The sequence below is a fragment of the Achroia grisella genome, unplaced genomic scaffold (assembly GCF_030625045.1).
Source record: "Achroia grisella isolate CSIRO2021 unplaced genomic scaffold, CSIRO_AGI_Agris_v1 utg1179, whole genome shotgun sequence".
NCBI lineage: Eukaryota > Metazoa > Arthropoda > Insecta > Lepidoptera > Pyralidae > Achroia > Achroia grisella.
In genome coordinates, this window is record NW_026712591.1 from 1,128,522 (window position 1) to 1,155,912 (window position 27,391).

The 27,391-nt window shown below is 29.6% G+C and overlaps 2 protein-coding genes across 3 annotated transcripts in view; one reads left to right on the plus strand and one right to left on the minus strand.

Moving 5' to 3' along the window:
• The window catches only part of LOC131852693 (synapsin), a 71,318-nt gene extending 65,306 nt beyond the window's left edge, over nucleotides 1–6,012 (minus strand). The window contains exon 1 of the mRNA XM_059203411.1: nucleotides 5,811–6,012. Coding sequence (XP_059059394.1) covers nucleotides 5,811–6,012 — 202 coding nt within the window. The remainder of the gene's footprint in view (nucleotides 1–5,810) is intronic.
• Nucleotides 5,881–27,161, plus strand: LOC131852989 (uncharacterized). Of its 2 annotated transcripts, none has more exons than XM_059203778.1 (11): nucleotides 5,881–6,070; nucleotides 20,696–20,817; nucleotides 21,093–21,201; nucleotides 22,359–22,471; nucleotides 23,196–23,308; nucleotides 23,494–23,572; nucleotides 23,938–24,068; nucleotides 24,532–24,645; nucleotides 25,044–25,183; nucleotides 25,740–25,816; nucleotides 26,976–27,161. In XM_059203778.1, exons 1-11 carry the CDS (start codon nucleotides 6,014–6,016, stop codon nucleotides 27,061–27,063), a joined length of 1,143 nt encoding a protein of 380 aa, XP_059059761.1. In that variant the 5' UTR covers nucleotides 5,881–6,013; the 3' UTR covers nucleotides 27,064–27,161. The 2 variants fall into 2 exon arrangements, with proteins under 2 accessions (XP_059059761.1, XP_059059752.1); XM_059203769.1 differs by having other exon boundaries at nucleotides 5,883–6,070; nucleotides 25,740–25,846.
• Nucleotides 27,162–27,391: the final 230 nt, after the last annotated feature.

Here is a 27,391-nt window from a genome sequence, read left to right on the forward strand (position 1 = left end):
AAAACCGTTTCGGAATTGATCGAAAGGAATGGAAGGACAAGGAAGAAAAAAATTGAAAAACGTGACATTATCTTCTGATGTTGCATTTTATTGTAACTTTTTAATTTATTTATATTTCGTATTGCCTGATATATACTGCGATATATATAAAAGGGTTTAATCTAATGTCTGCGAAATACTACGATATACTTCACCATATCTACAATAGTCATATACCTATGTAGGTAAGTAACAACTTGGTGAATAGTATTAGATATTAATCACACGACGGTCGTGATGTGATTCATTGTATGTGGTCATGCGGATGGTCTCAAGAGACTACCGCTTTCTATGAACAGAAGAGATTACGAAGGTTTCTACTGTATTTATATAGTACTATTAAAAGGTGACTATTTATTTGTACTTATTCACTATCAATTTCAGTGATATTTATAATCTTGATATAAAAATGAGAATTTGGTATATATTTTATATTTTCTGTATATCTGTATTTTAGCATCATTAGTCTACTGCAGTCGATAATTAACAATGTAACATTATTATTTAATTAATAGTAATAAAAAATACTAGTGTATTATGTTATGCATCTTTAACTAATAGATGATTTTAATTTGTATGAAAATTTAAGTAGAGTTTGTTCTTAATTTGGTATTGCATTGTCCTGCACTAAACTAATAACACTGACATAGTAGTTTGTATAAGTTAGCAGTGATATAAGTTTTAAACTATATGAGTAGAAAAATAAATATATATGAATTAATAATTCACTCGCGCATGTTTTTTTTTACCAATGATTTACATCAGCTGTCACACCAAAGTTCACGAACATAAAATTATAAGATTTAATCTTAATCTCAACAAAGATGTATTCATATAAGATCGTTACATAATACTTATAATGAGTTCATATCTAAGTATTTATGCAAAACGGCACCACTCTAACTGCACTGGGTGATGCTTACGAGATAAACAACAAAGTAATTAACATTTAAAAAAATAGATGAAACTTAAATAAGATTTATAAGTTAATTAATTACATGAGCTAATTTTTAATCCAGGTTATTCGTAAACAGAAAGTACAATATCCAGACACAATTTCATAAATGAAAATAACATCGAACATCACAACAATAAATGTTATGAATACATTATATTCTTTACACTTATCAATGATGTTATTTACAATTCTCAAACATGATTGTGCGTACTCACTCAATTAAAAAAAAATTAAGTGATTCAACTTTTAGGTCAGTAGTAAATACCAACTGCTTCGGCGCCATGTTATAGATTTTCGCAAATAGATTATTTTATTTATTTGTAACACAAATAAATTTCTTTACAACCGGTAGATATTTAAATAAACTGAAATCTATTTTTTCGTATATCCACGGGTTACATAAAATATCAATTTACTTTTCCCATTACACAATCAATTCTCCTGAGATGTTGTTCAAGTTTTCTTACAGAATAAAGTAAAATACTTACAATGGTTACATCTACATACATTTTTAAACTTTTAATACACTCTTTTTGTTGCTGGGATGGGAAATGTTGTTATAAAATGTGTATTGCCAGTGAAACTACAGAAATATAAGTCGTAGTGATGTAGTTTACTTATTTTCAAAGATCTGGAACGATTATACCATTTTGGTAATATAGATCTTTTTATATTTCATTCTGTCTCTACAATTTTTTTACAAATTTTAGTTAGAGAGAACGAATAATATTCAATATTGCTTTTTAAAATTTTTATATTTGTAAAATATTAACACATAGCATTTATACACAACTACAGTTAGGTACACTTAAGAATAAGTTTATTACATGTAAAATAAGAGTAATCAAATGAAAAGGCTAGTCTTTCTATTTATGTATAGTAAATCAAGGTAAAATATAAAAGTTTTCTATAAATTCAATCAACAATTTGGAATAACTTACCTAATGAGTAAATTTCGAGATTGCACTTTTTTAGTACTTAGATAAATGAAAATAAGCAAATGAGTTTGTCTCTCTATTTATATATAATAAATCAAGATAAAATATAAAATTGTACTAATATTTTAAATTAACTCTGAAATAACCTACCTAACATTATATAATTTAATTCAAAATGAAGAAATCTGCTTAGCTTCCATTATGAGGTCAATCTCCGCCCTATATACCTACCTACTGCAACAAAATCCATTTCGTAATACTATAATTCTAGCCATTTTGAGGTTCACGCGGTTTGTGTAAAGCTTTATGAATGAAATTAATCTCATAAATGATTCGTGATATCAGAAAAGATTGAAAATTAAAAGAGTGACTAAGTTATTTGAATTATACTTACGAATTATGAAGATATTTCCGAAAATGGTACAATTCAAGTACCGAGCACTGGTTGCGCGAAACCGAATGTGGAAATGGCGTTAGTAGGGAGTACCGTTTGTAAGACTGATGAAAATCGGCGGGACGGCGCACGTCAGCTGGATATTGATTTTGGGCGGCAACGTGCCATGCGTTGCCAGCGCCACCTTTGCACCTAATTGTAAGTAGTTGTGATTATACTCAGTGTGTATAGTCTTTCTCCATTCTACGACAGATGACGTATAAAAATATACTATATTTTTAAATAACATATAATCTGGGTGGACTGTAAGAAATCCTTTTAGATATTTTATCGATTCTTATACACACGTATATTCTAGTTTGAAATTGCGAGAAATAGGTTTTTTCTTACACTTTTTGTTTCATTACATAGATATTATATATACTATATATTTTAATATTTTATATATATAAATATATATTAATATTCATTGGCATTGGTGGGATCAGGCTCAACCTGATAATAAACATCTGTCGTTAATATACATGAAATGTACCGGGAACATCACGTCAACGCTTGTGTTACAATTTATCTGTCTGAGATATTATGCCTCGGCATCCTATAAATGCACTGACTTATGTCAACCTTAATTCAAACTTTCCTCAACCCGAAAGACAGCTTACAAAGAAAACTTCATGCATATAGGAGGATTTGAATGTGGAAACATCTTAGTCATCGCAACACACGGGAGGGACTACAATAGGCGTTACAATGTATTTTGTAATATTCAGGTATCCAATTGATGTCTATAAGTCACCATTTCCCATAGGGTATGTAATCAGCATCGCTTATTTATTGTCAAATTACTAACTTTAGAGCTTCTGCACAACTATATGTTATGCATACAAATTTCATATATATCTTGGAGATATATATGAAATTTGTTTTATATATATCTCCAAGACATTTGTATATGATGTGATTAAGATTAGGAGTATCAGTTTAAACTTAATAGCCCTATAAAACAAGTTACTTTTAAAAGAATTTTGTGTTTTTACTGTATGTTTAGTAGCTTTTGATATTTAGGAGACGAAGAAAATATATTTTTTTAATTTCATTTTCCGTAACAAGTATAAAGGTAAACTAAACACAATCAAATCTAAAATACAAAAACAATTTAGAACTTACCTATCTATATTTAGAAATTAAGTGAACGCCATGTTACAAAGACAGCCTCAATATTAAAAAAATATTAAGATACATATAACAATATTTAACATTATATCACCATTATACCCTGAGTTTATACTATTACTTGGGATCAACATAGCACGGTGTTCTTCTACTGAGGCATTACTGAGTTTATTCTTTCTTTATACAAATCATCTTTAAAATAGTCCATTAATGTTTTTTCGGTCAATCTTCCTTTTAAAGCATCCGCTTAATTTGATATATCTTCTTTGATTCCTTTTAGAAATTCATTTACCTACGTTCATATTAAATGGCTTCTTTGATTTTTATTTCTTCTAAAACTAAAACCAATTTTTAAATTGATAGTAAAAAGTAGTTTTTAACATACAACTCTGTAACAGACGAAATGATAACAAATGAAAACTATTAAGACTCCAATACCTTTATCTTTTTCGTTCGAAAACCTAAAGTGATAAGAATAAAAAAAAAATGCAAAATTCTATAAATACCTTCTATCAATTTAAAAACATAATTAAAAAACAACGAAGACAAGTTTCATAAATATATTTTATTTATTTCCAGACCATGTTTAATTTTGAAAGGGAATAAAAGTTATCACATATCAGTAATTTCAGTTTCAGGTTCAGAATGTTTCTGAAATATATTACAAATTAACTGCAATTCAAAAATATGGTACTTGAATACTAATTCTTTGCATTGTACATAGTAGGCAAATATATACATAAATATTAAAGACCTTATTTACTTTTTAAAATTCTTTAATAAAAAAAACAATAAAAAAATAATTGCCAAAATCGGTACAGCCGTTCATGCGTGATGCCGCGATGACCGTGACTAAGATAAGTACGTATTTATTTATATGTACATATGTATATCATAGATTATTCAATCACTAAGTAAAATGTAGTCAGTGACAAACAAGCAATTTATAATAATCTATTTATGAGGATATTCATTAATTGCAAAAACAAACGCGATTCTAATAATGTCAGTAATAGGTATATAGTTTTGGTTTGATGATCGATGCTATCTTGAATATGTTATTAGAGCTTTCATAAAATATGAATGCATTTTAATAATTTACATTTAACGTACTATTTATTGACAAGTCAAGGTAGATCTAAAATCAAAAATTTTATTTTAAAAACTGATTTATAACGGTTTACAAGGTTGTAGTTTTGCCCTATAAGCTTCCTTAACTTATTGTGCAATAGAAAAAAATATTAAAAGCTTTTGAACTCTATTTTAAATTATAGTTATTCATTTGACAGGCCCTTAGTAAGCTATTACTCAAATTACCTTATACGCCTCCAAAAAAAATCATTACTAATCAGAGTTCTAAGTATAATATATAGTATATTCAGGTCACGAAGGGTAACTGAACAACAGAATTAAAAACTGATATTATGGTTGTGTTACTAAAATGGTAGAAATATCATTTTAGTAAATCAAGCATATTCTTTATCATGCATATTTGTATTTTTGCATACATGTTTAAATTTAGTTATTCTATGTCATGAATACTTTTTTTCTTTCTTCGATGTTTTTTACGTTTTAATCATGTATTGTTTTGCTAAGGTAAAAAATATCTTTATTTTTAACGTTATTTACTATTAATTATTTAAAAATATTTGTCAGATGCGCGTTGAATTCTTCTACAAATATGTACGCTGTCGTAGCATTTTCTACGCAATTAAGTTTACCATTGTTTATATATAGTCATATAAATTTCGTAACATAGCTGGGTAAGTGATTTGACCTTTATAAAGGTAGACATTGCACAGAGCTTTTATATATTCGAACTGTAGCGGCGTACAATAAAAGTAATAAGGTGTCAGACAGAAGGATTATCGGAAGGATCCAGTGCTTTACCTGGCGTGGTGTGTATGGTTGCGTGTATTATAACAGGTGAAAGACAACTGTGTGCGTATGTTGTAATGCTTGCAGGCCGCCGACGCGACGCGGCGCAGTGTTGCGTAGCGAGCCCTCGTCCACACTGTATTATGTTACTAAAAATATTTTATAAATAAAAATTATGTACACGAATAAATATTGCCATAATAATATTATTACCCTCTCTATTGTCTGTTTTTTGACGAGATACTATAGAACACGTAAACATATTGTATAAGATTCGACTTACTCCAAGTATACAATAATAGACTTCAGTTCAAAAAATGTAGATATTTTGTAAAGACTCTACCATAGCGCCATAGAGGTAAAAACAAAGTATAGAGGGGGCGTGGAGTAAAATAATGTACTAAAGTGTTTTTGAAGTGAATTAAAATACTATTGTTAAACACCATGTAGACACAGCCGATCACAGAAAGTAAAGTTTGTTGTTCTCGTAACTTGGTGTGGTGGACGCTTGGTGCGGCAGTGTCGCTGCGTCCCGCGCTCCGACCGGTACGCCATGCTGCGCTGACGCCGCGCCACCCACATCTATTGTAACCAAGTGTCAGAAAATCCGTGACAGCTGTCAAGTGATCCATAATGTGGCTCCTATGGACTTGTCTCTTCGCCAGCTATCTGCTGGCCACCAGCGCGCAGGTAAATTCACTAGTCATAATACAATATTTTTTACCCATAGACTAGTATTCAACAAGTTCCACTTTATTATCTTCTCAGAATTCGTAATGATTACTCAATGACATGCACATATTTAGACTTATTGATCTACCTACAGCATTTACGAAATTACCTTATTCCCTTCCCTATACGTATCAAATAAAAGGTCATTATAATATAGATATGACAGTTATTTCAAGTCTATATATTTTATTGTTTTCAATGTCATTTTATTTGTAAGTACATTTTATATCGGATTGCTACTATGAATTCTGAAGTGCTGAACTAATGTATAACCACGACTCAGCATTATTTTCCACCAGGTGGGTCGCGTACAGTTTTATATAGGTAATGACTACTTAGTCGTTATCTTTGAATACAACGTTACTGATTCAAATTATTTTTATCATCTAATATACCAAAGAAATATTTCTACAATAATAAGGATTAATATTAATATGAAAATATTTTTCTCATTCCCATTATATGTATAAAGTAGTATCTCTAACATTGATATCTACACGAATATGAGAAATCCGGTTTAATTATAACAGGAGACATAATGATTTTAATAATATAAAAACATGGTTCATTACAAGTTCTTATTTATAAAAACTAACCTTCAAATAACCTTACGAAACTATAACATAGGTAATTAGCAATTTTAATGCTTTGTTGATCCGTAGTAATAAGAGTAATAATTTTTCAAAGCCTAAAATATGGACTTGATCCCTGTGTATAAAACTTAAAGAACTTAGGGTAAATCAAATGACAAATGTAAATCTTATATTTTTATTATATACTACATAACTCGTAATTAATGATGTACCTTTAAGAACAAACCCGATCGTGCTACTGGAACAGACGAATACAGGAATGCCCATAATAACAATCAAATATTCATTTCAGAAAAGTATGCTGCTAACTCAGTAATTTTAGCTTGCTAAAGTGAAGTACAGCATCCAACGCAAACAGATTGCTAATAAAAAGAATGATGATACAGAGTTGGGTACTCCGTAAATAAATATTATTATTATTATTTAAAAATAAAACAAATTATATAATTTTAATACGCCTGCTTTGTTACAATTTCTTCGGAAGGTTATTTATTACTTATCTTGTCATAACTAAAACAAACGTTTGCCCTATAGGAATTGCTTAAGCAAAGCCTTAAGTAAGTTAGACGACACAATACGTATATTGTCCATGGTTCATATTTATAGATCGACTACCATTCATATCAACGGTCCGTCAACTTGCTTGCGAATTCCAATGGAATATAAAAAAGTCAATGGTTATTTCTTTTCTTATGTCATTTTATTTATGGTTATAGGCAAAAAAGTAAATCAAATGATCAGTAGACACGTTTAAGCATCGGATAAATGAGACCACGTCTTACTGCTCAATTTTTTAAGACACCTAGTAATCTTCTCAATGACGTCTTCGGACTAGTTCAGAGGTACCTCGTCTGTACATTAAATATTTGTCAATAAAATCTAACGGGGGACGATATTCGATCGGCACATACCACAAAATGATACATTCTGTCTGTCTATCTTTTACGAGCAGTGGTACTTTTTACAAATATAAATAAGTACGCGGTGATTGCTAAGCTAGTTAGCAACAGTTCAGAGTCAGTTATATTATTAGTTATATATAGTTAGATTAGTTATATTAGTATCTAAAAACAAAATTATGAAAATTCGCACGACGTTGCGGGCACTACTAATAAGTAATATGTTGCCACATATAATCTGGTATGCCTATTCTGATTACGCTAGTCGTAATAGATGGTATTCGGTTTACATTCAGCCCAACACATACATACCTAGCCTAATTTTGTACAGATTGAAATAACTACAACACGTTTACATAAAATGGTGTGAATATGATGAACTCAACTGTTTAATCATAGTTCTGAATTTACAAAAGGATGGCGCTCTGTTCAGTAGAGTATACTCATAATTTGAGGCATTGTGTTTGCGGAGTTACAGTGTATTATAGAATTAGATGGTATGGTTATGCACGCTTATGTAAATCAACTCGAATACTTAAAATGATCAGAGCTACAGCTGTATAAATAACATCACAATTTTATACGCCTCTCCACTCCATTGTTTTTTGGCGTGGCTTTCTTGTTAAATATTTACATGGCTTCTCTAAACAATACATAAATAGAAATTAGAAATAATTCGAGTAAGTACTCACATAAAAATTGTAATAAACAGAAAAATATAACTCACGAAATTAAATGGATAGACTTTGATTAAATGGATTAAGAACTACTTCTGAATAATAAAACTTGAAATAATTCCTACACACAATTATTTTTTCTTTTTCAAATATGTATCAACTTTATTTATCATAATCATTCTCCACTCTTGAATTAAATCTAATATACAGGAAGGACAAAATGTGTAAAGATTAAGTAGGCACATCCTTAGCAATATACATATATTGCTAAGTATGTAGTAACATATATGTACTCATAATAATGAACTTCCATAAAATATACCCAATCAGTTTTGTTCAATATATTTGCTTGGACGTTAAATTATAGAAACTTAAACATTTAACATTAGACGCAAAATTATAGGATTATAATAATTATATTTTATTCAGGACACGAGCCATTTCAAACACGTAATATTTATAGAGTTGTCATGCAACCAATGCCAGTCGTCGTCAATGGCAGTATGTCAGGATTGCAAGGCTACTCCGCGCCTACACATCCCACGCGTGCACCAACATTCTATTTAATAATTGGTTACTGACAAACAGATATATATACATATTAGTACGTAATGAATAAAAAATACTAATTTGCAAAGAGGGTTTTACTTATATATCAGGTATCGTTATTACATGCACTTAATAAATCTACTATAGAACTTGGTATAATACATTTATAGACGCAAACATGTACGAGTATTACAAACAAAAGCTTTAATTATTATTACTATATAAATTTTGTAAATGTACTTAAAGATATCTTTAAGCTATAATGAAATGCATCATTATAATCAATTACGATATATAACACGTATAATAAAACGGACTTTATTTATTATTTACAGCCTATACAAAAACGATATTTAAATACAAATGTTATATTAAAAATGTCTGATATTTGTTCCGAGCAGCACGACATGTCTTTATTTTAAGAACTAATTTGAAATAATCAAATTATCTATCATTACCCTATAAATTAAGTAGTCGTATTATCTGTTTTCCCAATAACTTAAAATTGCGTTCTTATTTCAACTGTTTGTAGACAATCGTAGTTAAGTCCATACTTACACTAAACTTTACTACTAAACCATATCTAATATTTCCTGTAATATGATAATAAATAAACGAAACTTGTACTTCTAACAAAGAGTACCGAGCCTCATAATGTGACAAGTGCTAGCAATATATTCATTATGACATACACTGAATAAGATTGAGAATCATTTAAACAGGTTTTATTTCCGTCGTTTTGATAGATGACGATAAAAATACCTCATGATACGTACAAATATTTTAGTTTTCCTATGTAATTCCGTGGGTTTTTATCACGTTTTATATAAAACCACTTTTTCTAACAACTGGACCGTATTCTTGTCCATATCACATCATGCCTGCATACCACAGCTTATGTGTATTTATATAGTTCAACACTGATAGCCTTTAAGTACCTATGATTTCATCATGTGTTTTCTCTTAATGTGGCATTTCTCTATCATCTTCTCAGTCATCTCTGCGGTAATAATAATAATAATAATGTAATTCTGTATTGTACACACTAAAAATAAGTTCAATAAGAGCACTGCATAAATGTACTAAACCATTTAAAATCTCATACAAATAACCTGGATTTTTCATTCTACAAAAAACTGTTTTGTTATTGCATAGTAAAACGTAATATACTTCGAAAACAAAATATGTTGTAAAAATTACAGATCTATATACGAATATTAGGTACTAAATAAAATTGCGTATACCAAAAGAGAAGATCTAGATACACATACCTTTACCTACATGTACTCACCACACTACTTCAAAGTATACAAACCGACTAAACATACCTTGCACATTCTTGCATACTACATGCATAGTCTTGTATGTACTTTCAATAAATACAAATACAATAATATATACCTTATTCTTGTATCCATTCATAGAATTGTACAGTGACTCAACATCAATTGAGTCAATCTATAAGAATATTGACTCACGTTTATATATACATTTGTCCCATTAATGAATCAGATGAATATAAATAACGAAACATACTTTTATTTGGGTATCTTATAATCTTGAAAAAAAATATTTATTTGAAAGTACGAAAGTTCATATATAATATTATATAACTATTAGACGTTTATTTATAAAACATTACTTTTTGTTACCACATTTCGGTGTTGGAACAAAAAGTTAAATTACTCAATTTGTAATCGGCTTCAATATCATGTATGCTCTATTTAATGATAAAATCTGATCGACAAAAAAACGCCGGTAAAGTGTGTATTCATGGCCCGTAAACTAATCACAGATTATTAACTAAGACTGATGTTCTGCAACAAAAACTTGACAGCTTTGAAATATTATTAAATTGGTTTATTAAGAATAGACTGTTTGATTAGACCTGATTGATATTTGTAACATAATAATACAGTACAATCTAAATAATTAATCGACCACTTTCATAAAAAAAAGATTTGTTATAAATCTGTCCCCAAGGAATTAGAATATTATAAAGCGCCGCCATTTATAAACGTATGTCCAAAATTATAAAATAATCTTTGGTATGTATCTACATAAAAATACATCACTCAAAAACAATCGGTACATGAAACATACCGTTGTAGTGAGTGATACTCCCGCACCGTGCATTGCATAAATATGCTTCATTCAAGGCAGTTGCTATATGACATTGAATTACGCATTTTTATATCACTTAGAATATAATTATAATAGGTTTCCTACCTAACACTACTAAGAAGTAAAATAGATCTAAAAGTTTTGAAGATGTATTAAAAGTTATTCAGTTCATGTTCCAGTTAGCACTTTCAACTTATCGGTTTAAATGTAGAAAATAGAAAGAAAAGTTTACTCTAAAAAGTGTAAGTAATCGTTAGGTACCTACTTGACGAAATCGCGAGCTCAAATACTGTCCTCTTTTTTTAGCGATAATATAATATCTTACTATCTCAGTGTACAAAAACTCGCCGAGGTTTAAGTTAGCGCTTTAAACAACTTAACGTGTTCAAGTTAAGAACGGTGAGGTTCGCTTCGTGGCCTGTGGCCTCCATGGCAGACCGAGGCTACACATCTTCCTCTATTCATTGCCTTGTTTAATTTACGATTGTATAATTTCATTATTAAGTAATTACAATAAAATTATAGATAATACTATATATGTGTATGTAAATTGTAAATTCAGATGTAACGTATAAAGTTATTGAAAATCATATATGTTGCGAAATATTTTTGCCCATGTGTATTCTGTATATATATTGTTATTTACTTATGTACGAACTAGTGCTTTCATTTCAATATTTTAATCTATACTATATATATATATATATATATATATATATATATATATATATATATATATATATATATATATATATATATATATATATATATATACATAATATTATAAAGCTGAAGAATTTTGAACGCGCTAATCTCAGGAAATACTGGTTCGAACTAAAAATTATTTTTGTGTTGGATAGTTCATTTGTCGAGAAAGACTTTAAGCTATACCTATAGCATTATGCTACGACTAATAGAAGCGTAGCTGCAATGAAAAAGATTGTAAAAGTATTGTAAAATGAAATGCAGACGAAGTTGCGCGGGTCAGCTAGTTATTAATAAAGTGGACTTATTCGTTTTAAAAAATGTATGCACCTACTATAAAAAGTGATCACGCAAGAAGTAAGTATCTTAGAGGACCAAGCTTGTATCGGCACTCTTAAAAAGTAAGTATGCATACGTATCTACTCATGCATTATCGAGTAGATGATGTATTTAAATACATTATAACACTCGGTATGTACGTAAGAGAGATATTTTTAATTTTGGTTATTTATGTATGTGTATCTGATATTTGCTACGCGTTCGCGGTGTATGCAACGCTCTGATTACTCGCCGGTAACGCAGCCTGATCGTGATGTGATAGCGATGCGCAAGGAAGTACCTAAGAACATAGGAATAATATAACCATCGATGTAAGTGACGCCATACTTTTAAATAAAAGATGTGATAAAAAGCTAATACTTGCTAAATATCATGAAACATTAAAATAAACTAAACCAATCTCTACAAAACATTTTCAATTGCGCCATTTGCGGAATATTTGTCAATGTTGATCAGGAAACGTGACAAGTTGGTATTGATGCGTAAACAATGTACAAGTGTATTCAGATATTTAGTCACGATAGGACTCTTGCGTCATGCATGCCATGTTCAAGTTGTTTTTAACGTCGCAACTTATCTGATTTGCAGGCGTGTCTGTAACATATTGTTTTGGTTCGACCACAGCAAAATAAACGAATATGTATAACAAATGTTAAAAATCATTTATCTTCGGGAATAATATAGACATAGGCATGTCAAAATGAAAATATATTACGAATTTTGTTTTTAAGTTTTGGCAGATAAGTTGAATGACGGTACCTTCAGACAGTATTATTAATCACTTAACGGCTCTTTAAGTTAACGTCAAGTTGCACATAGCAATCCTACCTTCAACTTTGGCAAAGGAATGCACGTCATACTGTACTACATCAGAACATAAAAATAGTTTCATATAACTTTCAATACATAAATTCAAAATTAGAAACCTTAATATACTTGAAATAAATAAGGCTTAATTCTAAATATTTGAATCTCGAGATATTTATAAAAAGTTAAATAATGTAATAACCTTTACTAATGGTTATAATATATCTTGGCTAATAAGGACTGCGAACGTATACGTATCCATAACGTACATAAATAAAAAACAAATTAAATTAAATGTATGGGCTTGTTCTTTGGGTAAATTTATAAATAGTAAGATTTGCGAGTTTTTTTAAGAAACAATAACAACTATAATATGCTGCATAAATTTGCGTAAATATTTCAAGAATATCGCATAAACATATCAATAATATAGTATAAAAAAATAAGTAAGTAATAGTTACATGGTATTCTTGTTATCAAATCAGAAGCCAAGTACTTCCATACATATACAATTATGGGGTAACAACTTTTGTTGCATGACAAAATATCCTGTCGTGTCTATTAATTTTTACGACATTTTTGCAGATTTGTAAAAAAGTATACATACATACATATGTAATTTGTCGGTTTTAGAATGGAATTTACGAAGCAAATCATATGTCATTATATTCGTGGATCAACCGATCACTGCAAAGCTACTATCATCATCATTGAACATTTCCTTCTTGAGTAATCTGAGTACCAACTACAACAATACTTAGGTACGGTCTCCGTGAGAAACAACAAATTGATTGGAACAGCATAGGTACTTCTGGAAAATGTGTTACTTACTTTTTGATTGGGCGTAACAGTTAGCATGGAATTGCAAATTATATAGTGGGATGTTTTGAACTAAATTAAAGTAGCAACACTTAAATATCCATTAATATATTTGTAACCTACTTACTGCTAAACTATCCACCAACCTACTTATTGTACTAACTTGTTTACTACAATATATATTTTCTATAGTTACTTAATTTCTTAGTTTTCGGAATGGATATCCATTGATATTTTTTAGTACATTTTATTTTAATAACTGCAACGATACTTAGGTATTATAGAGCATATTAAATATAACTATACTTGTTTCAAGATTATTGTGAATGTTAATATTTTTACCAAACAGTATTGCTATAGGAGTATTTACCTACCTTTATTACTATTATTTTGTAAGCACATAATATGATAAGAACGAACGAGATGAATATACAAATATAGTTACTAGTCATATAAGGAGCGCCGGTCTACTAAGATCAAGTGTGTGGTAAGGTAGGTGGTTCAGTGTCGTTGCTTTGCTAGTAAGTATATGGAGGTAATATGTTCAAAAGTGGCCATAGAAAACTGAAAGGAATAACACATTCTAAAGAAACGTATAACAATTGCGAATTGGTATTCTACTGTTTAATGTTTTCTCTAAAATTCAACAATCATGTTTAAGAAATATATAGTTATTAGTATAGTATATTACTACAATTATTATGCAAGAAGTTGTATTGAGAAGTAAAGCACACCAACGAATCAGTGGCGATGAGATCGCAAGAAAAAATATTGGGGTCGCCTGACCGGTTTATTAGTCCATTACATCAAGCGCGATTGTATATGGGAATGGGCCCGCAGTTGACCTTACATAATATTCAGATTTGTACAAGTAGTGTACATTATTAATATTCAATGATATATTATTGTTAAATAATTAAGTTAAAAATATTTAATTCAAAGTACTTCTTAGGAATATTATGAAAATTGACTGTTGCAATTTCTCAATAATCTACATAAATTTACTCTATTCACAAGAAATATAACAGCTTTAATGGTTATTAAGTAATTAGGTTTTTTAGGTCTTTGGAAATGCAACAAATAGGTACTCATAGGTCATATCTTCTTATGATATTGATTTCTGATACGAATATTGATTATAAATTACCTGCTTTTGTCATATAAATTTGTCTCCCAATTATTGTATCATATGAACAAAGTTATTACTTACCCTTTGTGATCACTATGGACCTCACTTTCATCAACGTAGACGAAATGCAGTTTGCAAGTACAAATATTATAAAGGAATTAAAACCAAAAAAAAAATAGATATTAAGGCAGAAATTCAAATAAAATATTTTGAATAATAAAAATCTAATATGTAATTCAAATGCATTTAGCAACATATGGCTTTACTTCGATTGAAAACTACAAGATTTAGTCAGTTGCCTTTCGGTCATTGAAACCATATCTGTCTATTACTCTTGTAATTCTATATGATTTGAAGCAACCGTAACAATAAATTGCCGTACTCCATTAAATATTCAATTAAACTAACTGTATACAGAACTTATAACCCATTGAAAATAAACGTATCTATTCAACTCAATTCACTCCATGAAAGAATGGCGGAGTCATGTGAGATCACCTAAATCGAAGCCATGAAACGGTTCAATTATTACCGTTTTTGTAACGACTCGCTTAAAATAATAATGCGGATTATGCGTATCATTGATATGTGGTCATACAACAAACTAAAGTAGGAAATAGACAGTTATATTGATATAGACTAGCAATCTTTTTAGATTTGTTGCAATTACTATTCGTAATGTATCCGAGTTTGAGAGAGACCGTTAAATAAACTGCCGGAGACGGCACAGAGGGCATCATGTTAGAGCCATGTTGCGCAAACTCAAAGTTATGTCATTCATTACCGACGCTCCGCTAATAAGTTGATACTACATACTACATCTTCACTTTTTTTTCTACTAAATATATGCTGCCTATATTCACTAGTAATTAATTATAAACGTCAAAGTTTCAATATTTCGATGCTTCTGACGATATTCTTTTATCTAGAAAGAAATAGTAGGTATATCTAAATAATAATATAATATCTATATAAATAATAATCCCAATTATTTCACGTAGACAGCGATGGGGGATATAGCTCGGGTTGCCAACTATACTGTTTTTCAATATATTGTACTTTTTACTGTTGAACAAAAATAAAGTATACAAAATATTGTTTTCAACGTAAAATCCTCAACATTTACTGAAAAAATTTTTTCAGTAATAAATGCTAAATGGCGGGATGATAGAAATAGAGCATCTATTAATTTAATAAAAAATGAGCTCCTCATATGTTAATTTCAATTATAATTGTGGTGAACCCTATGAAGTTTTTAAAAAAGATTGTAAATTAGTAAGTTATGCGAGAAGCTCTAAAAATATGTATTTAAAACAATAAATAAATAAAATACTGTTCATTTTTCTAAAATACTATTTAGTATTCTTCACAGACCTGAATATACTGTATTTCTTTAAAAAAAAGTTGGCAAGAAAGTGAGTTTATTTACTTATTACCTCTTTCCGCTTAATATATTGTTATTCCATTTTGTATACGAGTATGTTTGTCATGCTGATGGAGTAAAATCAAGCTCAAAATTATGATTATATCTATGTCGATTTCTTAAATTTTCATTACTTAAAAGGTTCCGATTTAAATAGATATATTAATTTTTTGAGCAAATTCAACAATCGCTAAGTATTCTAGAATATAGAAATTAAAGCTAGAATGTATTAAGATTTTGTATTTGAGCAACAAATTATTTCAAAATCATAAAATTATCAATTCTTTCGTTGTATAAAAATATACCATATATTATACATTTGTGCGATAGCATGATATTAGGTCCAACAATCTGACGCTATCTAGACAAACTACACCGTAGTTATATAGCAACGGCCGACACCCTTGGATTGCTTATGAGTGCTTATCTTTCTTCTGTAGAAATCTTTTACACTAACAAAAAAAATTAAAAATAATATAACTTATATTCTTTTAAAAATATATATCTAAAAAAATAATAAATATATTGTTGTTGGATACGGTGTAAAACATTGGCCTTCATGTCTCGCCTCGGCTATTGTTTAGGTAACAGGTTCCACGCTGAGGACGCTTTAAACTATACGAAATAACTTACAACTATTTCCAATTTATGAATTATATATTATCTACCTACATTGTTTTTAATGTAACATGTAGAAGTAATCTAGGAACTTAGGAATATACCTCTGTACGTTCTCAAAAGAAGTCATGATTTTTATATCGAGCCACTCTACCTACCTCTATTAAAAAAACTAAATATATATACAAACATGTAAGCAAACTTATTGCTAATTCGACTTTAATTTTTTTCTAACACTTAAAATTTTATCTATTCCCATATCAAGTACTGTTAAATATTGTCAATTACATCTTGATTATGTGAACGTATTAGAAAATATCATTAAGTTATTGTTTTAAATTATCAGGCATTGGTTGTAACTTTCTGGCAAAACAGTTTGGAACTTCACAAAATATGATGATTGTGAAGTTCAAATTTTCTGCAGCTTATTGTCAATTGCTGGATATGGCTTTCTATGGATCGCAATAAAGAACGGTCTTGAGCTTGTATCCATTTTAACCGCCAGCAACCTTTGAGAGGTCGTCGCTCTATGTAAAAGCGGGGTCACCCTGTAGGTATTGCGTTTACCAGTACTACTTGGAGATTGAAGAATCTTCTTTCCCAATCTTTATTACCTCTTTCGTTTAGCATTTTATATTTGTCTATCAAAATAATGTAAATAAAGAAAAAGAAAATATGTCCAAATTTCTGTTAGTACAAAGAAATTATTCATATGACCTAAGTTAAATATTTTTTCATTATTTACGCGGACGAAGTCGCGGGTACAGCTAGTTCTTTATATATTCATCCTTTTAGGTATGAAGACCACGATCATCAGCAAATGAAAAAAACACAATCACGAACAAAATATTATGTAATAATATATTAAACTTTTTTTTTAATTTGGATCTCATAAATGAATGTTATTATGTCTCTTTTTGACAACATAAATAATTTTCAATTGGTATTCTTCACTTTGAACCTCAAAAGGCTAATTCAATTAAGTGTGACACAAACTGTGTTGAATTCTTTTGTTACATTTCATGAAACGTTTTCAACCAAACCCAGTATGTTAATTTTCTAGGTAACTAATTATACTTGCCTGTTTTGTCTTTTAAAAATATTTCTGAAGGTCCAATTATAGAGCTGTGTTTTTACGTATTTATAATATTTTTCATTATATAGTTTTCGAAATAGAAGCCTGCAAAAATATGGTAGGTATTTTTATTATCTACTAGTGATTAGCAGTAATGGTGATCATCATCGCTGTATAGAAGTTTCTCGTTTATTAGAGTAAATTACCTAACATATATTAGTTTTATTTTTAGTTATACCTATATTGATATTACCTATGTATTACCTATAAGCAAGCGCCTTTATCTCTCAAAATGTTGCGAATAAATAAAGAATATCGTACTCAAATTACTCCAAAAATCGCGTCATTTCAAATTGAATTGTAAATTTGTATATGTCACCTTGAATTGAATAGTTTTTATCAACACTGACTCACATATAAGTATCTTTCGTTCTACTTAGTCCTAAAAGGAAATTAAATTCGATATACAAATACAAAATATTTGCTTAACGCGCACAAACAGTAGTAGGGTAGGTTATATTTAATATGAGTTTATTACTATAACGCAAGTCTGTGTATACCTGAAATACACCTACCTGAATACTAGGTGTATTTCATATCCATAAGGTACGTTTCCGATACCCAACTACTAATAATAGGCATTTGTAGTTGGTACCGTATTAACGATTTCATTTTCGAAAAAAATATGAAGAGCAATTCCATTGATATATATCATTATAAGATTTATATACCTACCTACTTAGATCAAAAAGAAAATGATGTCTAATTTTAGTTTAACAAAATAATAGAATGTATATGTAGGTATATTCATCATAATTATATTCAAAATTGGTAATACCCGTATCTAGTGCAGATACACAATTTTGTACCTAGCTATAATTATTTCGAAACCACGAAATGATAAGTAAGTAACGATATTTAGTATGTGAACATTTACCAGAGTCATCAGTGGATGCATGAGATATAGTGTTTGTCATTGGCATTATTGCTATGACTGCTAGCCTACTCAAACCATAGTCTCGCGTTACCTTTAAAGTACTTTCAGAATTTATAAATAAAATTGGTATTGGTTTTTTAAGTACGTACAGTACTTAAAAAACTTTATAATATATAAAGTTTTTTAAGTACTGTACGTACTTAAGGTAATATTACGAAGCCCCAGGTCGTGTGGATTGTGGATGCAATTGGATGCAATCGTGCGCGCTAGCTGGCCAGGGGCGCGACCTATAGTTCTTGTGTCGGCACAATGCTTGCCCACTTTGCTATGTTATTTCCTGGACCGATGCAGTATATCGCCAAAGGAACTCATTTTAGCTAATATTTAATAGACGTTGATTATAAATAAATCAGAATAGTCAATTCTGATTTACTTATACGTGGTTACTTTATCCATTCTGTAAAGAAGTATGAGGTACTATTCTGTACTAAAATGACGTTCAATAGGTACTTACTACATGTCTTCCAGTGACATCCACTTGTATAGACAATGCACCCGCCATTATAAGCTTAGTTCCTGTATCGAAATACAATATAGCAAATATTTAATTTCTATTCTATATAATATATAAATAACAGTGTAATAAATTAAAAAAAATAAATAAAAAAAGACGAGTTTTAGCATACATGTAAAGTAAAAATACTTTTATTTTAAAAATCAAACTGACGTAGATTATGCAATAACAACAAGGTATTGTACCTAGTACTCTAACTACTGATCTGTTCTCTCTTATTATCACGATATCGCCCGCGGCATTGTGAATTGTCCGCATTGTACTCGTAAAGAGCAGCTTTTGTCTGAAATGTATACACAGTAGTGTCACTGTTAGTGTCCTAACGGTTTGTTATTTACTTTAATAAGGGGTCAATAAAAATACAACAAACAATACTATGACCTGAAAAGCTTGAATTTAATTTCGTAGTTGCCTAGTTACAATACTACATATCTACGAACTTAAATCCGAGCGTATATATTTTTTATAATATTGAAGTAGATTCCGAAAAAATAAAAGTAAGGATTAAAACAATAATTCTGAAGTAAATCTAACACATTGACACATTACTGACTAGGCAGTTACCTGACTGAGTTGATTGATCTCAAACTTAAACCCCACGCAAGCACCCCACGCCTTTGTATTCAATGTCTTAAATCCAAGAATTTATGAGATTACAGCATACCTATAGCACTAACTTACAATCTTGTTTTAGGCTTCATTCAAGTAACAAAACTCGAAGCTTGAAAATAAAAGATATATTTAAAGCTTTTCTCGTTCGTTCCAAATCATTACATCAGTGATGCATCAACAAATATCCTTTTCCATCCCATATATAATATATATATACTATATAATACTTAACAATACATATACAAGGCAATTTTAATGACGTTATAATTTACCAATAGTTTAACCGTTAATGCGAAAGATAACAAAATTGATTCTCATATTTGTATATCTAGGAATAAGTAGTATGCAATAAAAATTTGTTAGAGTAAAAAAATTATGTTACAAATTAATGTTTAAGTAAACAATGCCGGTACAACAAGGTACGGGTATTCGCGTGCATCGTCCCTAGATGGAAAGTCTAGCTGGAGGCGACTGTCTTAACCAGGAAGTTATGCGAGGATTACATTACCGTGCCTTGTAGGTACTCGTGTGTTACATGAGTACAATGATAATATGATGAATGCAATAAATTATATATAACTTAGACTTTGGTTGCATATCACAAAAATACATTATTTTAATTTGTTCATTTACATCAATTTGTTACAGAAATGCCTAATTTGTCTCTGCTTAATCTAATCGTATTTTTTTCTTTTAATTTCAGAATGCAGACAGCACTGCTGATTTTTCGCCTGTTGTTAACGCGACATGTAAATCGAATGTGATGTCGATCAGGGTAACCTTTAATCAACCATTTAACGGCATCATACATGCAAGGGAATTCAGGTACGTAGCTAATGATACTATTATCAATTATTGTTCCTGTAGAAAACAATATTTTACATTATATATGTACAATTATTAAGGGCGTGAAAATAAGTATTTAGGAAGTTAAATAAAGTAGAAAGGAAATGATTGATGATATTCGATGGATGGATCAAAACAATGATAAATGGTCTCATAAGAGTAAAAAGAAACTCGTTACAAAGTCGCGTATGCAGTATATAATATTTATCTATATAAAAGTATATTAACTTACTAACTTTTTGCTTTTGTTTCAGAACTCCATCATGCATGATGCAGGGTAACGGCACAGAAAATCTTAATTTTGATATCAACTTAATGGCGACGCAAGGTTCTTCGGATTATTGCGGAGTTTTTTGGAACAATGTTAGTACATATATATCACATTAAAATACCTTTAATCATTAGAACAGACACGTATGATAAGTCAAATCTATCTTCAGTTCGGAGTTGTTTCTATTTAAGAACTCACAAGATATACAGCTTACTTAAAAATATAAAGTAATATTTAAATCAAATAGTATATGCTATTACATTTTCGTTAAAGAAAACAATATAATCAGCAGTACCAAAAATATTTTTACATATCTATAGTTACTTTTCATACATTTCCTCCAATGCTTCGATCCAATAAAACTTAAAATCTAAATACATTCATACAGGACAGTTACGATAGAGTGTTTTTTTGAGCTATTAGATTGCCCTTTTTCAGTATGTCACCTATTTTTATTTTAATGAATAAGTAACAATAAAACTCTTTTAATTTAATAGTTATAAGGATAATAAAACAAATTCATCCAGTAATATTGTTAACTTCAAGTTACTTAATGTTTAATTCCAATATTATATCATCAAATACAAAATATTTATTCGTGTAGGAATTTTGGTATCTTATGAATGGCATAATTTTTTATCACTATCTCTTCAGTTCGGATAGCTACTTCAGTTAAGAAGTACTGATACATATTTAGTACTTTCACACAATCAGTTTCAAACTTATCAGATTAACTAATAATCATGCAATATTCTCTAGACAATTAGACTACTATTATTATATGGGTAAATTGCCCATTAACAATATTCTATTAAGTACTTAGTGAATCCGACTCTACCGAGGTCAACTAAATCAAGATAATAATTTTATATCGGAAATATTAACCAAAATTATTACGGAACGTCCGTTTTTTAATCAGATTAGTTGTAATAAATTATTTATAAAATTTCAACATCATTGTTTTTACGAGTATTAGAAATAGGAGAAAGGTTTAATTTTTTGCAATGCCTATAACGTATATGCTACATGCATATACAGGCATACATATATATATTGTTACGTATAGTATGATGAACGAAATATTTATTTTGTCAAATAAAATTTAATCTATTTCCTAATTATTGGAATATATTTTAAAAAGTATAAAATTAAAGGACCAGTGATAATTCAGTCAAAACTTTTATTAAATAATTTATTAAACTATAGGTTTCTAAATATGAAAATATCTTCGTTTATTTTTATTCTTCAGCGTACGGACGAGCGATCCCTGCCTCTGGCGGTTCGCGTGCACCGGACTCTAGAGCTGGCTGATGACAAATTCTTCGTTATTACATGCGGCAAAGCGGGATTCAGAAATTCAAGGTACTATAGTACAACGTACTCTAATATTATAAATGTATTAGTAACCGTCAATATTTCTATTAAATTTTCATGGCCAGACCACTAAATCGATTTCGATGAATTTTACTTTAAGTACAGGTAGAACTTACCTATTTTGTGTCACGAAAATAAAACTTGATGAGGTGAAATAAGGAATGAAAGTTTGTATGGCGAATCAATCACTTCTTAAGTATGGGATTTTAATAAAAATCTTTGTAAAAATAAAAAATACACTGCCCGAAATACTAAATCTAGGCAGATGCACTCGCAAGCATTATGTCTTTATATAATTTATCCACAAACTTATACAGGTGAAGAATAACCAAATGGAGTGTTTATATTTATATATTGCTCTATCGAGTGTAACAGTTTTGTTCTATGATATTAATTAATGAAAGTAAAATATCATCACAATTCTTATAAGGATTTAGTATGGTGTTTAATTTTATTTGTTACAATCATAATGTCATATTACTATGCTATATTCATTTCTATTCTATTTATAACTATAGTACTAGGCCTACAAAATGAACATATATATATATATATCAGTTGGCATCTACGGTCAAATTAAAATTAGTGGTAAATATCTTTACACATCAATGTAAATGATTGAAAACTGAGATGATCGGATGGCATAGATAATTCTCCCTTAATGACTTTAGAGACTATAGTATTAAAATAGATATTTAATTGTCTCTTCCAGAAACGAAACGTCACTGGTGTCACTAAGAATCTTGAATCCACAAGGGGCTAAAGTATTGAACGCTGCATTCGGGCTTCCATACACGCTGCGTGCTGAACTGAGCAAATCAGATGGTATTATATACACAAGTCTTTATCGGCCTCGGCCTCACCACCAAATTCTATAGATTTATTCATAATATTTATTTTAATGTTTATCGTCTGTTATCAGTTCTAACGTTGACGACAGGAAGAAATATATTAGTTACGTTATTATTAAGGTATTTATAAAGATTAATTCTTTATTATTGTTATTACAGGAACTCATGGAATCAGGTTAAAGAATTGTTTTGCATTTAATATGCGTAACATCACTGTAGAGCTGCTGGATAGTAGAGGGTAAATATGTAGACAATTGCATTAAATTTATACGAGATTATAATTTTATATTACATTTAAGACACAACTCATTTAAATATTTATACAATAACGAAAAAATTATAATTTTAATCTGAATTTGTAGGACTTGATATGATAATAATTTATATCAAATATATAATAGATTAAAATATTTTGTACTATAATAAATTTGTATTATCCTAATAAAATGAAATGTAAATCCTAATAAAATTTTAATAAAATCTTTTAAGAAATTAATTATTACTAATGCCACGATATATTAGATAAGAGTATAGATACTCTTTTAGTAAAAAAAAACGTAAGTTATTGATTTAAATTAATTTAATACCATATCTTTTATATAGATGCCCACTGAAACATGATACAATTGTAACGAAGTCTGAAAACGACGTAGCAGAGCTCACTTTACCACAAATGATCCGGTTTCCTGATTCGTCTCAAGTCAACTTTCAATGTGACATCGCCATCTGTTCAGGTATTTCTATTCTACAGATCTCAATAAATATATAGAAATGTATAAATAAATAGGTACTTAACCAATAGTACCTACTTACATCTACTTCCCCATAGTTCCAAGTGCCGCCTGAAATACTGTAGAATACACACACACACACACAAATTATAACTCTTTTTCAGGCTTACATGCACGGCACCTTTTATTTTTCGTTTCCATAAGTACCTATTTTTAACAATACTTCTTAGCTACTAATTACTACTAAACTTTGTTCCAAATTTTTTTAAAGTAATTATATCTACTAATAAATAAAAATTGTAATTTTGGCTGTTTGTTAAGAGATAGTCAGTCAGGACATTTTTTTAACATGTATCATATATTAATATAGTTTAATATGTACTGATGATGGAATACTTCTGTTTTTACATTATAACCTAAATAAATACAAATATACGTGTGTCAACATAGACTATTTAAATTACAGGAAAATGTAACGCAATAGACTGCACAACAGACGGCCGCCCAGACCCAGGAGATGAAGAAGGCACTGTGACAGCGTCCACTGGTGTATTTGTTCTAGATCCTAATGATAATGCTGGTAAGAAAGCCTGTATATCATTCAAACATAAACTTAATCACTTTTTACAATTTTTGAGAGGTAATAAAGTACAGAAGAAAACCCATAAGCCATAATATATAGTAGTATATACATATTATGCTACTTTCTTTCCTTCACATTTATATAAATGTATTATTATATTTAACTGAATACACCAATTTGAAACTAAACTCGTATCTATGAATTACTACTCCGATATTATATAACCGAATATATCTATGTGATACCTAATATGAATGCATACTTAGTAATTTAATTTAATTTCCATTAATCCTAATTCTTTCTTCTTCTTAATCATTCCCTCACTACAGAGGATCGCGACTCTACACTATCTTGTTAATTCTAAATAGTTACTATTTCAAATCATATGTTTACAGTTGTCATGTGCTCAGAGACAGGCGTACGTCCATTGTGGCTGCTTTACTTGGCAATCGCTCTTGGGGTCATGTTCCTCGTGATGCTACTTATCAACTGCTTCCTCTGTACCGCCATGACTTGTTCCTGCGCGAGAACTGACGTAAGTGTTAATTATTTAAAAACAATCAGTTGCAATTACTGATAGTGACCATCGTACATCTTTTAATTGACAGTCAACGGGGTATAAAGACTATTACCAGTTGCATGACAGAAATAACAGCATTAAAAACAGATATGTTGCCTTTACACACATGTCTTATTCCGTCCATACTATAATAATTATAATGATATAATTATTATAATTAACTTATTAATATAATTCTTTATTGCGCACTAAAAATATAAAGAGAACTAAAAGCAGTAGCTGATGCCTTTTCCATCAACAGCAAATTATTTTTAATTAATATGAAGTTTTTGAGGCTGTTGTCATATTTATAAATACATATAATGTATTTATAGACACATTATACAAACTAACTAGATCTTGATCTTGATTTTACTATTACTATAAGTTATAAAAATGTGGATGGATAGCTGTTTATTACTCTATCGCACAAAACTATTAAATGTATTTTAATGAAACTTTACAATAATATAACATCAGAATAACATAATATTAAAATAATGATGGTATCACTCATAAATTAACTTGGCAGGTGATCGAGAAGGACCCGTCGGTGGTGGAGGACTACGACCCGTACCGCAGCTGGCACGGCAGCCAGTACGGCGGCAGGTATCCGTCATCAACTATACATTCTGCGAGGTAACATTCATACGCCATGCATTACATAACCGTATACTAATCGACATACCTATGTATGTATTAATATACAGTATACACATACACAAAGAGCACGCTGTATAATGGTTTGTAAACCTTGAAATCTTTGTAACTTTGACAGGAAAATCGATTCTCAAGAGCCTCTAAACCTGTTTCTAAAACTAAAATTTTACATTTCCTTGTAAGAACTAGTATTAACTAGATGTTCTAATTAAAACAATGTAACTGACTGCATTAATTTAGTTTACGGTGTACCATTATCTATTTACACCGAAACTAATATTTTTTTAGTTTTAGAGAATAGCACTACAAATTGCTATGACACCTTATGCATAGTTGCTCAGTGCTAGATATTTTAATGAACCGCGTTATTAAAAAATCTTCGAAATAATTCTTTCAAATTTTATTATATATACAGGATACGTTTCTGATAAAAGAGTTTTCCTTTATATTCGGATGTTCTATTGATGTATAATGAAATTATAACAATACTCAATGAAAAAGTGTCTTAAAATACAATACTACTATCTACTCACCACATAATATCTAATAATAAACAAAATAATTCATGCAAAACATTTTAATAATACGCTCCGCAATGCTTTATGGTCATACAGGGGAAGATCAAAAAAGTCATTCATGAATCTTAAGCAAAATCTAAAACTTTTAACAATAGTTTATAAAAACACATATTTGTACAAAATGGATGCACATTGTAGAAAATGCCATAAGGCGTTAAGTCCGCCATATGTACTTTTACCTTGGTATTTTGTGCATAGAAGATATATAAATAAATAAATATTTTAAGAGTTAAGAGTCTTCGACATTCGGAGTTCTTTGTAAATGACTGGGACATTACTAGCATTATATTATATAATTCGGGATCCTCAGTTGAAGAAATAAGAATAATGAAAAATGACTTTCATTATTTATTACGTACTTTAAAATAAATCAAAATTTTGTTTTTGATCATAGTTTAACTTATTAACAAATAAAATAATTAATTGAAGCTTTTTTGATCAACCTCTAACTTATTAACTACACATATGCATGAAAATTAACTAAGAAAAAACATTCTTATTTATTCCTTGTATTGTATATGAATTACCAGATCCGTATCGGACAACAGCGATCACTACGCGATAGTGCAATCAAGGCCTGGCAGCCGTCACTCTGGCATGCATCGAAATAGACATTGAACAACAGGTAACGATTAAGGTACTTTAAAAGTGGGACACTACAATATTGCCCTTATCAATTATAACTACGAACGAATAAAACTGTCAGTTGCGGATTACACGTCAGAACTGAAAACTTCTTACCTTCACGAACTTGTAAACATTATTTTTGAGTTGTGAGAAATATTTTTTAAGTTTTTGTATCTCTCTTGTGCTCTTTGTATATCGTATCTGAGTGTTATTTTCAAATGAATTCAGTGTCCTAACTCAAAAATTATTAACGTGCCTAAAGAAGTTTTCACTTCAAAAAAACTGATGCCTGTAAAAATTAAGTTAGTTTGTGTAAATA